Source organism: Myxine glutinosa, chromosome 1, assembly GCF_964187855.1.
Source record: "Myxine glutinosa chromosome 1, kmMyxGlut1.1, whole genome shotgun sequence".
NCBI lineage: Eukaryota > Metazoa > Chordata > Myxini > Myxiniformes > Myxinidae > Myxine > Myxine glutinosa.
In genome coordinates, this window is record NC_136261.1 from 59030721 (window position 1) to 59047301 (window position 16581).

Genomic DNA, 16581 nt, shown 5'->3' on the forward strand with positions numbered 1-16581 from the left:
GTTTTGACCATTTAACATTAAAATAGGAGAATGTGTTGTTGGTGTATCCCGAGTATAAAACACAACAAAAGGCAGATGAAGTCAAAATAAGCTGGAAGCTGAAGAGTGTCGATATTTTACCAGTGATAGTTGGAGCAACAGGAGTAATACTCGTCAAGAGGAACCTCAAGGAGATCTTAAAAACTATACTGGGGCAAATAACTACAAATGAAGTACAATTGGAGGCCCTCCGGGGTTCATTGACAATCCTGAAAAGAACCCTCAGAACAAAGATATGAAAACAAAAAAAAACTTCACACCTTGGTCCATGAAACGTGATCCTTTGCTGAAATAGAGCTGAAAACTTTGCATCCTAGGAGGATTCCGTTCCACCTTCTAAACCCCCTCAAATGGTGATTACAAGCAATGGCAGAAGCCTTAGCAGATGTGATAAATAGCTTCCTCAACCACAATTTCATTTTTTTTTTTTTTGTATACTGAATCGAGGCTCGTGAAAGAGCCTCCTTCCCATCACTCTAAGCATAAAGGTGTGTGAAATGGGTTGTAAATTCAATGTTTAATCAAGAAAGGAGCGAGTTGATTAATATCTGTTTCATTTTTGAAAAGTATATTTAACTTCAGTTTTTGCATCTTTCAATTTTAATACCGCAATGGGGCCTAAATATCACATATTATTAACTGTGAATCACTTCATGGTCAATTTTCGAAAATCATCCGATTAAAATTCAAATTGTCCAATTATTTTGTTGTGGTACATGAAAATGTCCTCCCCCACCCCAAATAAATCAATGCTCATGAAACCATGTTATTGTCCAAAACAATTAATAAGAAGGGAACAACACAAAGCTCAAAGCATATTATAACTATTCCCATCAAATAAATAAATAAACAAGAAGACGTCATGCAGAGCACGATACTTGCAAAATGCACCCCTCCCCCAATAAATGTTGCCATTGATCCATGAAATTGCCCATTTAATCAAGATTAAAATTGACGATCTAAATCAAAGCTCGGGTCAATAGGATGAAAAGTGACAATTTTTCAGATGAAAATTGATGATTTTAGAAGTTTGACCTAGAGCTAAACTTTGACCTTTTGACCTATTAAATAGTTGGTTTCCCAATTCAGTGATGCGCTATATGAATATGAATGAATGATCGTTTTAAGGCCATTTTCCCCGCTAAAGCGGGGGTTAGCCTTGCGGGCCCCATGACAATCATGGTTCCCTGTTTGAGGCAATGTTTTTATGGCCGGATGCCCTTCCTGACGCCAACCCTTGGTCACGCTCTTACGATGCGCAGGGATACGGTGTACCTATTCTAAATCGGGGTATACACCGTGATCATTCATCCCAGCAAGCTGGTACTCAATTTGCCGACCTCGGAAGGATGACAGGCTGAGTCAACCCCCCTGGTGTTAATTTAGTGATGACCGGGATTCGAACCCAGGATCCTAGGATCCCAAGCCGGCACCCTAACCGCTAAGCCAACACCAGGCTTATTATATATTGCGCTATGTAATTGCTAATTAATTTTCAAGTTAATAAGATGAAAAGTGATGATTTTTCAGATGAAAATGGATGATTTTAGAAGTTTGACCTTTGAACTTTCGACCTTAAAAAATAGTTGGTTTCCCAATTCAGTGAGGCACTGTGCAAATGCTGTTAAACTTTAAAGTCAATCGGATGAAAATTTATGATTTTTCAGATGAAAATTTATGATATTGTAAGTTTGACCTTGAGTTGACCTTTGACCTTTTGACCTCAAAATAGTTGGTTTCCCTATTTAGTGACTCAATATGCAAACGCTGTTCAATTTCATGTCAATTGGATGAAAAATGGCGATTGAAAAAATTTGACCTCCAGGTGACCTTTGACCTCAAAATAAATAGGCTTCTCAATTGTGACGACCTCTTCAACTTGTTGAAGTTTCATGACGATCGGTTCAGAATTGTGACCTGCAGGCGAGTGACAAATAGACATGAAAAATCACTCGGTGACACTTGGCAAAAGAGACAAAGTAGAATGTCACTCAGTAGAGCATCCTGTTGACCTCAGAAATAATTGGTGGTTGAATTATACGACCAGATATGCAAATAGTCTTCAAATTTTAAGCTAATCGGATGAAAATTGACAATTTTAGAAATTCGGCCTATGTTGACCTTTTGGCCTATGTTGACCTAAAAAATAGTTGGTGGTTGGTTTCCGTTAGCTGATAAGCAAATCCTATTCAAATTTCAAGTCAATCGTGGATTTTAGCAATCTGATAGAAAGTGGTTGACCTTTGGCCTATGTTGACCTTATGACCGATGTTGACCTCAAAAATAAATGTTGGTTGAATTAAGTTAACTGAAATGAAAATACTATTCACATTTCAAGTCAATCGGATGAAAATTGAGGATTTTATATATTTGAAAAGGTTGTTGACCTTTTGGCCTATGTTGATCTCAAAAATAGATGGTGGTTGAATTCAGTTCGCCGATATGAAAATCCTATTCAGATTTCAAGTCAATCAGATGAAAATTGAGGATTTTAGAGGTTTTCAAAAGGTCAACATGATAAGTAATAATATAGCTAATGCATGCATATACCTGTGTGTAACGAAAACTTCAAAATTGAACACTTGGCATTTTACATCACAAAAACTTTAGTGTTGTCCAGAAAGACAAAACATGGGTATACCATTTCCCAAAATTTTTTTTAAGGTGTATAGTGTGTCCCAGAAAACATTAATTTGTGGAAAATTATATTTTCAGTGCATTTTATATCACAAAAACATTACAGTATAGTCCAGCAAGACCAAATATGGTTAAAGTATATTCCAATTTTTTTTCAAGTGTACAGTGTGTTTCAGAAGAAAGTATCATTTTATGGTAATATCACCACTTTAAATTACCCACCGAAGGTGAGCCGAGACTGGCACTCTCGCCCAGATGCTAGTTGTGATAATTTCAAGATTAATAAAACAGAACCAGAAATATAATGTAACCAATTAAAAGTAAATGAAAGGAGAATACACAAGAAAAAAAGAGCTCAAGTAAATATACCTGAGATAGAAGACAGACTTGGTTGCCCTTTCCTGATAGACAAACATGTTCTTGCGATTGTTCACAGAAAAAGCATTGAGAACCGTGTGAAGTGCTTGCATCGCTGAGGGAGGTAGATGAGATGAGCATAAATCTGTCAGAGTTGATTAACCATTCCTTAATAATTTTTTGACAACACTGCATTCGTTCCTCAAACTCAGGGTGTTTGCTAAAACCATTCATTGTTGAATATACAACTCCATTGCTTTGTAGAGACTGCTGGGTGGGTGATTAAAGGCATATGAAAGTCAAATAAGGATTATAATTTGTCGATTCATTAATAAAAGAACAATATAAATGTTAACTAGAACGGGCACTCGGTAGAGCGCATACCTTCGCCGCAGCTACTTTTGTTGCCAAAATAAAATTTTTGAGGTTGAAATGATCGCGGGAGATTGCGTTATAGTGATGACGTCCTGGATGGACATCTTCTTCTTCAGTCGCGCATAACTTTGAGTGAAATACGATCGAGTTAAAAATAGTCAGAATTTGAGCAAATCTGTTTCATTCGTTTGTTAATATGCCTCATCTATTGTCAAATCTGCAATTATAATTTTTTTTGAGGTTGAAATGATCGCGGGAGATCGCGTTATAGTGATGACGTCCTGGATGGACATCTTCTTCTTCAGTCGCTCATAACTTTGAGTGAAATACGATCGAGTTAAAAATAGTCAGAATTTGAGCAAATCTGTTTCCCAAAATCTAATCAAATGTGTCCCGTATAATAACCAATCATCCCACCAAATTTCATGCAATTCGGTTGAATACTTTTTGAGTTATGCGATTAACATACACACACACAGACATACAAATAAATACACAGCGATCAAAACATAACCTTCCGCTTTTGCGAAGGTAAAAATAAAAATTTGCACACTATCTGTCTCAGTAATAATAAGGATGCAAGTCCTCATCAATGACACATTGATAACAAGGATGCAAATACAGAGACCGCACCTTTAAAATAGGGCGTGTAGATTTTACATTTAAATAACAAAATAAATAACGAAATTAGTAAATGAAATAAAGGTTGTAGAAAGGTAAAAGGTAGACAAAGAAATATTTCAAGGTGGTACGTCAGCAGCAGTGATGGTCAAAGGCATACAAATAAATATATATTTCAAGGTGGTATGTCGGCAGCTGTGATGGCAAAGGGCGTATAAATAAATAAATAATTAAAAAGTACAGTAGTGACCAAAACTTTTGGCACCCTTGCACTTTTTTCAAATAATACACCATTTCTTCCAGAAAATTGTTGAAATTAAAAAAAATTATTTTGGTATCCACATATGTATTTCTTTGGTTTGCAGTGGAACAAAATGAAAAAGCTGAAAAAATGACTAAATCTTAGCTTATTCCACACAGAAATCTTAAAATGGCCCGGACAATATTATTGGCATCTTTCAGAAGTTGTTAGAAAGAATAAAATTTCAAGCAGGTGATTCTCCTTTACTTTAGAATTGAACTCACCTATGGTAAGTTGCCGGTGCCTGCAATATAAAAATCACTCATTCAACCAGTCTGAATAGAGAACAGGAGTCATTCTGCTGTTTTGTGTCATTGTGTGTACCACAATGAGCATGGAGAAAAGAAAGAAAACCAGAGAATTGTCTGAGGAGGTCAGACACAAGATTGTAGCCAAGCATGGACAATCTCAGGCCTACAAGTCCATCTCCAAAGACCTTGATGTTCCTGTGTCCACCGTACGCAATGTTATCATGAAGTTTAAGGCCCATGGCACTATAGCCAACCTCCCTGGATGTGGTCGCAAGAGAAAACTTGATCGAAGATTGCAGCGAAGGATTGTTCAAATGGTGGAGAAAGCACCTCGATCAACTGCCAAACAGATTCAAGCTAACCTTCAGGCACAAGGTACGACAGTTTCAACTCGCACCATCCGTCGCCAACTCAATGAAAGGAGGTTATATGGTAGGAGACCCAGGAGAACCCCACCGCTGAGAGAGAGAGAGAGACGTAAGAAAGCCCAACTGGATTTTTCCAAAACACACCTGAACAAGCCAAAATCCTTCTGGGAGAATGTCCTGTGGACAGATGAGACCAAATTAGAGCTTTTTGGTAAAGCACATCATCTCTATGTTTACAGAAAACAAAATGAAGCAGTCAAAGAAAAGAACACCTTCCCTACAGTCAAATATAGAGGAAGTTCAGTGATGTTTTGGGGTTGTGAGGTGCCTCTGGTACTGGGTGCCTTGTTGAATGTGTACATGGCATCATGAAATCAGGAGATTTCCAAGGCATTTTGGAGTGCAATGTTCAACCCAGTGTCAAAAAGCTGGGTCTCCGTCGAAGGTCATGTGTCTTGAAGCAGGACAATGACCCCAAACACACTTCAAAAAGCACCCAGGAATGGTTCAAGCAAAACGCTGGACTGTTCTGAAGTAGCCAGCAATGAGTCCAGATCTAAATCCCATTGAACACCTGTGGGGAGATCTGAAAACAGCAGTTTGGAGAAGGTACACTTCAAATTTGGGAGAACTGGAGTAGTTTTCACAAGAAAAGTGAGCTAAACTGCCAGTAGAAAGGTGTAGGAAGCTCATTCATGGCTATAGGAAGCCCTTGACTGAAATTATTTTGGCCAAAGGCTGTGCTACCAAATATTAAGTCTCGGGTGTCAATAATTTTGTCAATGCCAATTAATTTTATTTTCTGATTTAAAAGGAAATATTAAGTTCTGAATCAAAAACAAAGGTTCTGTAATATTAACAGTGAAATAAAGAATTGAACCACCTTTAGAGGCCATTTTGCCTTTTTCAGGCACCATGGTCCCCTTTTTGAAGCAATGTTTTATGGCCGGATGCCCTTCCTGCTGCCAACCCTGTTAGTCGCCTCCTGCGACACACAGGGAATTACCAGCATGCTGGTACTCAATTTGCCGACCTCGGAAGGATGACAGGCTGAGTCAACCCCCCTGGCGTTAATTCAATGATCGACCGGGATTCAAACCCAGGATCCTAGGATCCCAAGCCAGCACCCTAACCGCTAAGCCAACACCAGGCCAAAGTTGTGGCACAAACACAAATAATTGTGGAGACCAAATACTTTTGTGAATTTCAACTTATATTTAGAGAAAATAGTGAGTTATTTGAAAACAGTGCAAGGGTGCCAATATTTTTGGCTTGGACTGCGTGTGTGCGTGTGTGTGCGTGTGTGTGTGTGTGTTTGTGTGTAGTGGAGAAGGGAAAGTGTCGAAGAGAAAAAATAATACAAAATGCGTGTTGGTGGCCTGGATGGTAAAGTGTACACAGTATAAATTTATACTAACAAATTCAACACTGTGTTTTGGTGAAGATGATAAATGCATATAAATAAATAATGTTTTCAAAAGCATACACAGTATATTACTGTTCTGTTCTCTCGAGATATATATATTTTTAACAAAATGCGGAAATAAAAGTGTGTCGCATGACTTTTGGATTTGATTGCAAAATCATTTGATGTGCCTCATGCCCAGATGTTATTGCATGTATGTGGTGAATATTAAAGAAATGCGCACAGTCATTTTTGATTAGAGGCACACAGACGTATGGACGCACAGACTGATGAAAGCACCCAAAATAGAAACTTCCAGCTGGGATTTACATTTGTAAAGCAAGGAAATTGGGTTCGTCTGTTTGGTGTTCTCGTCACTCGGCTGGAAGAGGGTCTTTCACATAAATGATAAGGCTATTAAGAGATAATGGATAAATTAGAATAACATGAACCAAGTGAACAGATAGGGAACACCAAAGAGACTGATGCAATTTTCTCACTTTGCAAAGAAAAAAAAACTTGTCTATGTTTGTTCATGGTAATCAATAATTCCGATCCTCTTTGGTAGGAGTTTCCTCGTGAGTAAAAAAACAACCAAACTTAAATGCAAACGAAATGCACACCCACAAGTTTACTCATTGTACCAAAAGAGACCCCCATCGAAGGGCCACCCATCTTGAGGCGAGGATGGACTGGGATGAGTGTGGACCACACCGGATCACATGAGAAGTGGCCAGGCACCAACTGCAATGCTGCTGCCAAGTATTCCTTGGGCTGGCTAGACTCATCCAAATCTGCTCAACCAGTGAATGGAGAAAAAAAAAATAACAAATCCAAAATAGGCCTGTCCAAGGCTGATGCACTGGTGTAAGCATTTGCACATCCAATCGTTCATTACACATTGACCATTATGAGTTGTGTTTGATGGAGAAATCCCAAAACAATACAACAAAGCATACCAACATGGGTGTAACTACGATTCCGTGAGGGTAGAAAAGACGAGTCCTGCTTCCATATATCTTCCTCACTCTCAGCCTCGAGCAGAGAGTTGCAAACACGTGTATCATGTAGAGCCTGCAGTAGTAGCATCTGCACACAACATGATGCCATGACACATCAGCTAATGCTTCCATATGGTTCAGAGCATAAATGAAGCATGGCTATTTTTCTCTGCATTTGCCAATATACATTTAAACAAGACCAGAAGTAGCCAGGTTTGTAAAATATTATAAACCACAAACACACATGATTAGCTTTTCAAACAGTCGCTAATGCTGCTTATAACATCAAACAAAGAAATTTGGAGGAATCCTGACATCCGTGAGGTAAGTTTTACTTACAGAAATGAGGGAAGATCTACTGTAATCTATATACCTCACAAAGGTTGGGTTAATAACATGCTATCAACAAACCGAGGCGAATTCCTTACTTCCGTGGTTGTTAGTCCGTACACCGCTTATCATGGAATCATGAACCATACACCACGTCAATCCATTAACTTTGTATTCACGACATTGGAATTAAAGTGTTATGGTCATATTTACCATATAATTATCTATATAATAATACCGTAAGGACTCGACTTTGTTATCCCTTTTACGCCGCACCCAGTGACCCCATGCCCACGGCACTAATGCATTTTCCATCCACGAACCGCGCTCTTTGTTTATCACGTACAGCCATACTCGAAAAATCTGAATTCGCCGACTTTGGGACCCAAAAGCATCCGATTATCGGCCGATACGACGCCATCTTACGACACCATCGTATTGGCGTCTGCTGGGCGAAGGCGATGGTCAAATGGTCTTTATCGCCATTTTAATAAAGTTAAATGGAGTGACGTTTTGGAAACGTTTTTTGAAGTTTGAAGTTTTTTCGAATCGAAGTGAAGAAGTTTTTGAAGTTTTGATTTTGGAAACGTTAAATGGAGAAACAGTTTCACAGGAAGAGAATGCGATGCGATGAAGAAGAATCCATCTTTATTTTATTTTTTTGAACCACAAAAGATTGAAGCTCCACGAAGTCCAGAATGTGAAACTACGTGAATGTAATAAAATAACAAGTACAAAAAGTTTTAATTAAAACAAAAGCCGCGTCGATGTTACACAATGCCTAGATGCAGCTGTGCCTATAACGTCGATGTTATAAGCACAGGACATTCCTATTGATTCGATTACTTGATGTTATTTTTGTGCAAAGTGAAAATATATCTCGGCAATTTCCCGTGTGTGGCGACGAATTTTTAATATATCTCGGCATTTTCCCGTCTGTTATTTCAGGCGGTGTATGACTGACCATGCCGCGATTGAAAAAAAATATATCTCGGCAATTTCCCGTGTGTGGCGACACGTGAACAAAGCTATGCTCCTCTCTCCACATTATTGTGACGACGTATAAATTAAATATTTCATCGTGACGATTGTCATCAAATGGACGAATTTTTAATATATCTCGGCATTTTCCTGTCTGTTATTTCAGGCGGTGTATGACTGACCATGCCGCGATTGAAAAAAAAAAAAATCTCGGCAATTTCGCGTGTGTGGCGACACGTGAACGAAGCTATGCTCCTCTCTCCACATTATTGTGACGACGTATAAATTAAATATTTCATCGTGACGATTGTCATCAAATGGACGAATTTTTAATATATCTCGGCCATAGATATATATATATATAGATTGGCAGTGGCCAGTGGGTCACGACAGGGCGAGATTTCCGGCCGCCATCTTGCCACAGGAAAGCTTTCAAGTTGCCATCTGTGGAATGCACTCGCGTCATCGTCATTTGCAAGTTATTGTTGATTAAATTGACTACAACTGGCGAACAAAGTATCAGGTTAGTGTCGTACATTGGATTAAAACACATTCAGTTGCCAGACTCTGATAATGTTGTAACTTTGGTGATATTTAACGCATCGTCTGCCTGTCTACACTAACACTGGTTCATAGTAGAATGTTAATTCTCTTAAATGTTCTGTCCATGAGGTACATGTACCTCCAAAATGCAGCTCTCATAAATCATTGAATAAAGATAGGAGATTCTGGGGCACATTTGGGACTATCCATGACTCATGAGGAAACTTGGCCATGTTCAGGAATTCTCATGGGGTTAGAATTCTCGATCTTCAACACCAAGGGGTTGACTTATCCTGTATTCAATATTATTGCCAAGCAGTCAAAGGTAGGCCTATTATATTTATATAAGCATTATAAATATAAGCATTAACTTTTACATTGTGCTTGTTCTTTCTTCAAATATAGGAGGGAGTAGCCTAGGCTACAGTTAAGATGCCCAGGCAGTGTGCACATGCAAGATGCCGAAATATACAGAGGAAGGGGAATGGTCTGACATTTCATCTGTAAGTTGAATACCACAATATCTCTTCTAAATATATGACATGTATATCTCTTATTTGTGTTTACAGGGTAGTAGACCTAATAAAATCTGCAGGTTTGAGGTCTGCTTTCCATGCAGCTCAATCAGATTGAATTTAAACAATTAGCTATCTTATTTTCAGCTTCCCCACCAGTGAAGGGCATGAAGAAAGAAGAAGGAAATGGTGTATTCAGATGAAACGGGTAGAGGGGTGGAAGCCAAAGCCCTGGGATGTCGTGTGCAGCCAACACTTTTTACCTGTGGACTTCGATCTTACAGGCCAAACCAAAAGACTACGTCATGATGCAGTCCCATCAAAGTTTGACTTACCAGAGCACTTGCAAAAAGTATGTTTGTGTTGTTTGTGATCTTTTCTAAACGAACTAAAACCTTCATACTTTAATATTTGGACAGTGTGTAAAATGTGTGGGAACTATATGTAATAGTACGCGGCGGCGGACTCTTTTTTGACTCTAACTTTAAGACAGATAAAGTAACTCCATGTTTTATTCTGTGGTATACTTTACATTGACAATATGTGGCTGATGTTTGCTTTTCAGCATGAGAAGAAACGTCAAACGCAAACTTCAAAGAGGGCATTGGAGGAGCGCCAGGACGACCATCAGGCTCACATGCATGAATCCAATACTAAAAGCCTTGACAGTGGACATGTACATTCAAGTATACCTGATGTATGTATATTGGAATTAGTAGCTTAAAATGCTAGCATTGATTGATTTTTATATAAAAATTAGTCACGTACTACAGGTAATTTACATAGTCCTAGTGAAAAATCATCTTTTTTTTGGGGCATATTTGTCTGGTGATATTCTGCTCATGCATATTATTTGTGCTGTGATGTTGTAGTTCCATAGCTATGCAGCGCCCGACGAAGCTGTGGGAAAAGTCAAGTTGAGGAGGACAGAGGATCGAGTGGCTGACTTAGAGCTGCAGCTGAAAAACACAAAGGCCAGAGAGAAAAGATGTAAGAGCACGTTATCATCCATAGAGGATGAGTTGAAGGAACACAACCTCATGACAGCAGAACTAGAAGAAAAGCTCCAGGCGTACCGTGGTAGGACTTATTCATCGTATTGGTTACATTACGTAGATATATATGCCACTGGCATCTGAATGAAGTTCATTCTGTCAAACAACAAATATCATTCTGATAATCTGATTATCGGTACAACATCACTTTGTGTTCAATAACCATACTTTTGGTCTAAACATTACTTTCTAAAAGATTTTCATACATGAGCAATGTTTTATGTTATATATTTCGTTTCAGACTTTCCCATGGATCTATTTAAAAAACCAAAGGGAAGTGAGGCATACACAGCAGAACAGAGAAGGTTTTCTCTGACCTTACATCTGTACGGACCTAAGGCATACGAGTACCTTCGCAGCAAACTTAATATGCCTTCAACCAGGACACTGAGAATGTAAGTTGTCACAAACATGGATGTATTATATTTAATTTGTTTGACATGTGTCAACTACATTTTGAACTCATTAAGTAGTTGTTAATAATGATCACAATCGTCAAATTGATTATTTAAGTTCCATAATTTTTTCTAGGTGGCTCTCTAATGTGGATTGCACCGCAGGAATCAATTCTTCGATGATTATGTGCCTCAAGGAAAAATGTGCAAATGATCCCGAGACATACAAGAATGTTGCTCTCATGATAGACGCCATGGCCATTAGGAAACAGATTGTTTATGATCCAAAGGAAAAGATGATGCTTGGATTTGTTGATCTAGGAGATGACTCGGAGAGCACCAATGAGGCAAAAGAAGCCCTCGTCTTCATGGTTGTTGGCCTACGAGGCCATTGGAAAGCTCCTGTGGCCTATTTCTTGACAAACACTTTAAGAGCTGCCACTCAGAAGCAACTGCTTTTACAGTGTATCGCGTCCTTGCATGGGATTGGCATCCATGTGAGGACACTGACGTTGGATGGACATGCTTCCAACCTCGGGATGTGCAGAGATCTTGGCTGTAGCTTGAGTGCACTCGACTGCAAGCCATCGTTTAAGCACCCTGATACTAACCAGGAGATTGTTGTCATAATGGATCCATGCCATATGCTGAAGTTAATGCGAAATATGTTCCAAGCATACGGTGTCATAATGTCTGACAAAGGACGTATTGATTGGCGCTTCATTTTGGATCTACAAAAACTTCAGGATGATACTGGATTGCGATTGGGAAATCGATTGTCGTTCAGGCACACGAACTTCATGAAACAGAAGATGAAAGTTAGTCTTGCTGCACAGTTGTTGAGCAACTCCGTTGCAACAGCACTACGTTCAATGGAGCTAGAAGGCCATGCCAATTTCCAGGGTGTATCTGCCACCGTTGAATTCATTCAGGTATGCTTATAGTTGTGAATTTATGTCCAATTTGGTTTCAAATCAGACCCAAAAAAGTTCTACAAGTGCAGCTTTGTTTGCTATTTTTCAGTATGATTGAAATACCAATTGTAATATTACGCCATAATGCAGAGGTAACTTGAGGCTTATTGTAGGCCCAATATAAACATACTCTTTACTCTGGTCACATTCTTGACTGACTATTTTCAGGTGATCGATAAACTGTTCGACATCATGAATGTGAGAAATGCCTATATGCATGGGTTCAAGTCGGCTCTCAGCCCCTCCAGTATTGGACACACCATGACGTACATGGATTCTGCGGCGACGTATTTGCAGTCGCTGAAGACAACAGAAGGAGAATTCATCCACAAAACTAGAAGGTTTGTGTAATCCTGATAACTTGTTCCTCCTCTGGTTCCTGCCCCACCCCCTCCTTGACCTCTGCCAGTTTCTCCCCCACCTCCCTCCCCTATGCATCAGATATAAGTTCATTCCGGTTAGTTAGGATACTTATTGTTACTTGTTGTTTTGCAGACACACTGCCATTACAGGTTTCATAGTTTGCATTGAGAGCTTGAAGCGTCTTGTGCCACTGCTGCTACAGGAACAAGCATATGTACTGACATACAAACTGTCACAAGATCATCTGGAACTATTCTTCAACTCAGTGCGCAGAGCAGGCAAGTTACATGCATTTCTCTTTCATAAGTTTAATAGCTAATATAGGATTTAATTTAAGTACTGTACTCTATGTATATAATTTATTTCGGGACAGTAAACACAAACTTGTACAATATTTTGTCAGTGGTGAGTTGTCGTAATTTTACATCGAGCTTGTTCCAGAGTTTCACGCCAACAATAGATACACTCATTGCTTTTTACTTAATCATATCTGTTGTTGTATGAAATTATTTAAGTACTGTACTTTTGAATTAAAAGGACATGTTTCTCTCATGAAGGCAAACATTCTGTTTCAGGGGGCTGGAACAACAATCCCAATGTCCAGCAGTTCAAGTCTATATACCGGAAGCTGTCTGTTCATTGCGGAATTGAGCCAACCAAAACTGGAAATGTTCGTGCTCAAGATGGCACACTCTGCATGGCTACTACAAGCCAGTCGGATGACTGTGACAACTTTGACAGTGTTGTGTGTGTGATGGCTGAGCATGACTATGCAAACTGGATACCACCACAGAACAAATGTCTACTGGACAACAGCATCACATACATTGCCGGATGGATAGTCAGGCGTGTGTGCAAAGCTGTGCAGTGCAACACTTGCAGACTTGCTTTGTTCTCCTATTCGATGCCTCAGGATTATTCTCAGTCCTACCACCTGCTCAGGCTGAAGAACAATGGTGGTCTTATGATCCCATCACCAGGTGTGGTGAAGGTCTTGCACACTGCTGAGAAGGCCATCCAGAGCCTTATGGATGTGCACACAGTCAAACTCTGTACATTTCAGCAGGTTCTACTATGTGTGAAGGAAATGACAGCTTCAGAAGAACTCTTTGATATGGGCAATCATATCATTGAAACCCAATATGGCATAGATAATCACCTGTACGACCTGATAGGTATTCTCACCAATGCTTATTATGACCTGAGGCAGCACCACATTGCAAAGACCTACAATGTTAGGCGAATGGGGATGTCAATAAGACACGAGTCAACCAAGCTGGTGCTGTTCAAAGGCCAGTGATTGACAGGCATACCCAGTGTACAGTTACTGTACACACACTCAGTGTACATATGTACATGTGTGATATCACTAACCCGTGTATTTGTGTTTTATTAAAATGTTGTTAACGTGTGATGTGGTTTTATTTCTTAGCTCTGTGTATATCCATGAATATATTACATGTAACAATCTTTGATTCTTTTTATTAAAATTGCGCAATGATAGTGGCATCTTTAATTCAAACAAATATTTCTCCGTTAATATTTGCACAGGAAACCAACAAATGCTTGGCAGAGATTTGGCCACAGCTGCTGGTATTTTGTGTGGGTGTCTGCGTAAGTTTTCTGTTCATATCTCTTCAACTTTGCTTGGGAGAGCAGTTTTCGTTGGTGTTGCGAAGATTGCACCGTCGTTAACTAGTGTGATGTGCTGGTCTGCTGTTGCTGTGAGGCAGAGTTCAAACCGCAAGGAAAGTGTGGTGCATATAATGTAAGCCTATATATTTATTGCTATTTTCAACGCAAAAGTGGACAAGTACAAATGTTAAAGAAAGCAGTTAAATTCAATTATGACAGATCCACATTGTGCTTGTGAGTGACAACCTTCAACTCCTGCAAATAGCAAGTCAAACAATGAACGCCTTGACACTGTTACAATAATTAATATGTGAACATATTGTTCTCACACTGGGGCAAATAGTCCCAGACCCCTCGCTCAGTATAAGGTACTGTATTGTACAATATGATGAATTAATCCTTGTCCATGTATTTAAATGGTCTGTTTATTAGTCCCAAAATGGCTTCAGCTGTGGCTTTGGAGCATTGCAGTCTGGGTTTGAGATCATTATATTAATCCGTACACCAAGATTCATTTTCTGGTGATGTTTCGCTCAATTCTTTATCTTCCATGTTGTCGATATGTTTGTTGCCAGGACCAATATGCATGACTTTGCATTTATCCTTGTTGAATGGTCAACAAATCGCTGAACAAACAACAGGCCATATCCACAGGCTGATATAGAGTACCATCGCGAATCCTGAAACAAGAGCTGTCAGTGCCAGTCACGTCTTCCTTTTCCTCTCTCGAGCCCGTTACAAGAGTCTCCAAACATCTTCTGACTTCCCACTCCTTTCAAAATATAATTACAGCAAAGGCCTAAAGCACATTGTGATATTTGAAGCCTGGCCGACGTCAGACTTCATTAAGACGTGGCACCTACCACTGGCTACCAGCAGCGCAGATTGATGACAACGCCCAGTTATCCTGTGGCAAGATGGCGGACGCAAATCTCGCTCGGCCGCTTGCGATTGGCCGGCAACTGCCAATCTATATATATATATCTATGATCTCGGCATTTTCCCGTCTGTTATTTCAGGCGGTGTATGATTGACCATGCCGCGATGTAAAAAAAAAAAAATCTCGGCAATTTCCCGTATGTGGCGACACGTGAACGAAGCTATGCTCCTCTCTCCACATTATTGTGACGACGTATAAATTAAATATTTCATCGTGACGATTGTCATCAAATGGACGAATTTTTAATATATCTCGGCATTTTCCCGTCTGTTATTTCGGGCGGTGTATGACTGAGCATGCCGCGATTTAAACAAAATATATATATCTCGGCATTTTCCCGTCTCTTATTTCGGGCGGTGTATGACTGAGCATGCCGCGATTTTAAAAAAATATATGTCAATGGACTTGAAGTTACAGGCCTTTGAGAATTCATTTCGTTCTATAAAGGGCAACTTTCATCGCATTTTCTTCCCGTTTTTTTTCAACCGAGTCTAAAACTATGTTGGCGACTGTGAAAAATGAAATGATATATCGAATTTGATTTGAAAGAAAACTGTGTGAGAGGAAGACACCACGGGCCTACAAAACAGGCCTCAAAGCTATGCGAGTTAATAAAATGGTGGATATTTGTTTTTATGAAGGCTCTCCCAGAATGGGTGGAGCTATGGTTCCCAGAATGGGTGGAGCTTTGAGGTTTTGTCTTCTCTGCAAGAACAACAACAACAAGAAGAAGAAGAAGAAGATGTGGTAACAACAACAACAGCAGAGTGCACTCTATGAGCAGCGTCTGCGGCGCGGCTAAAAATGTACATAAACGACACAGTTCTATGAAACAGTTTCACAGGAAGAGAATGCGATGCAATGCGATGAAGAAGAATCCATCTGTTCCGCCATTTGTGCCGGTGTCATCGATGGCGGTGTTCGCTAACCTCATCAGGTGGGTTTACCATAATTTCTTCCATATACCGTGATAACAACGAAGTGAAACCGATCAGCAGCCCATCAGTATCTGCTCTATTCACGGTGCTTAAGTTAATCCTTCAAATCATTTAAAAACAACCCAACGTTGACGAAGCATGGCATACGAGGCCCGTTCAAAAAGTTCACGGAACGACGTACTCTCAAAGGTCTGAGGCCAAAATGTTTGTTTTTTTCCCCCCTTACACAACGGAAACAACAACTGGATAGGTAGGGCCGAGGCCTACGCTTACGTTTCGCTCCTGCATCTGCCACCGTTCATGATTATCAAAGTAGGCTTTACCCTGTTCACGATAAGGTAGAAATCAGTGAGGTGTATACGAAGAGATAAAAGGATGGCATTGCCTTCGAGACGGTACGTGATAGTTGGCTGCGGCTGGCTGATGCCACGTTTTTTTTTTTCCTAAGTGCCATGGATGCTGATGGACATAATAAAGGTATCAGCTGATCTCTCATCGTAATATTACCCGATGGAAATGAACTGTTTCTTTGTTTGTCATTTCCTGTGCAATAATGT

General features: G+C 39.7%; 2 protein-coding genes across 8 annotated transcripts in view; one reads left to right on the forward strand and one right to left on the reverse strand.

Annotated features, from left to right (window-relative positions):
• SZT2 (SZT2 subunit of KICSTOR complex) overlaps nt 1-16581 on the reverse strand; it is a 283208-nt gene that overhangs the window by 84718 nt on the left and 181909 nt on the right. For all 7 annotated transcript variants that reach the window (XR_013622459.1, XM_078772210.1, XM_078772202.1 and 4 more), the window contains 3 exons: nt 7314-7443; nt 6999-7148; nt 3046-3148 (listed from right to left, as the gene is read on the reverse strand). Coding sequence is in view for 6 of the 7 variants with exons in the window: in XM_078772210.1 (XP_078628336.1) it covers nt 3046-3148; nt 6999-7148; nt 7314-7443 (383 nt within the window). In the remaining variant the exon portion in view is untranslated. The remainder of the gene's footprint in view (nt 1-3045; nt 3149-6998; nt 7149-7313; nt 7444-16581) is intronic.
• Nucleotides 6283-12789, forward strand: LOC137440231 (THAP domain-containing protein 6-like). Its single transcript, XM_078772226.1, has 8 exons — nt 6283-7679; nt 9615-9712; nt 9872-10076; nt 10290-10421; nt 10597-10804; nt 11021-11174; nt 12317-12489; nt 12644-12789. Exons 2-7 carry the CDS (start codon nt 9642-9644, stop codon nt 12318-12320), a joined length of 774 nt encoding a protein of 257 aa, XP_078628352.1. The 5' UTR covers nt 6283-7679; nt 9615-9641; the 3' UTR covers nt 12321-12489; nt 12644-12789.

What these genes read in the sequence shown, in the direction of transcription:
- LOC137440231 (XM_078772226.1), top strand. Translation starts at nt 9,642, where the DNA reads ATGCCCAGGCAGTGTGCACATGCAAGATGCCGAAATATACAGAGGAAG. An exon ending in AATGGTCTGACATTTCATCT is followed by an intron (nt 9,713 to 9,871) that starts GTAAGTTGAATA and finishes TCTTATTTTCAG; the next exon opens with CTTCCCCACCAGTGAAGGGC. An exon ending in AAAGCTCCAGGCGTACCGTG is followed by an intron (nt 10,805 to 11,020) that starts GTAGGACTTATT and finishes ATTTCGTTTCAG; the next exon opens with ACTTTCCCATGGATCTATTT.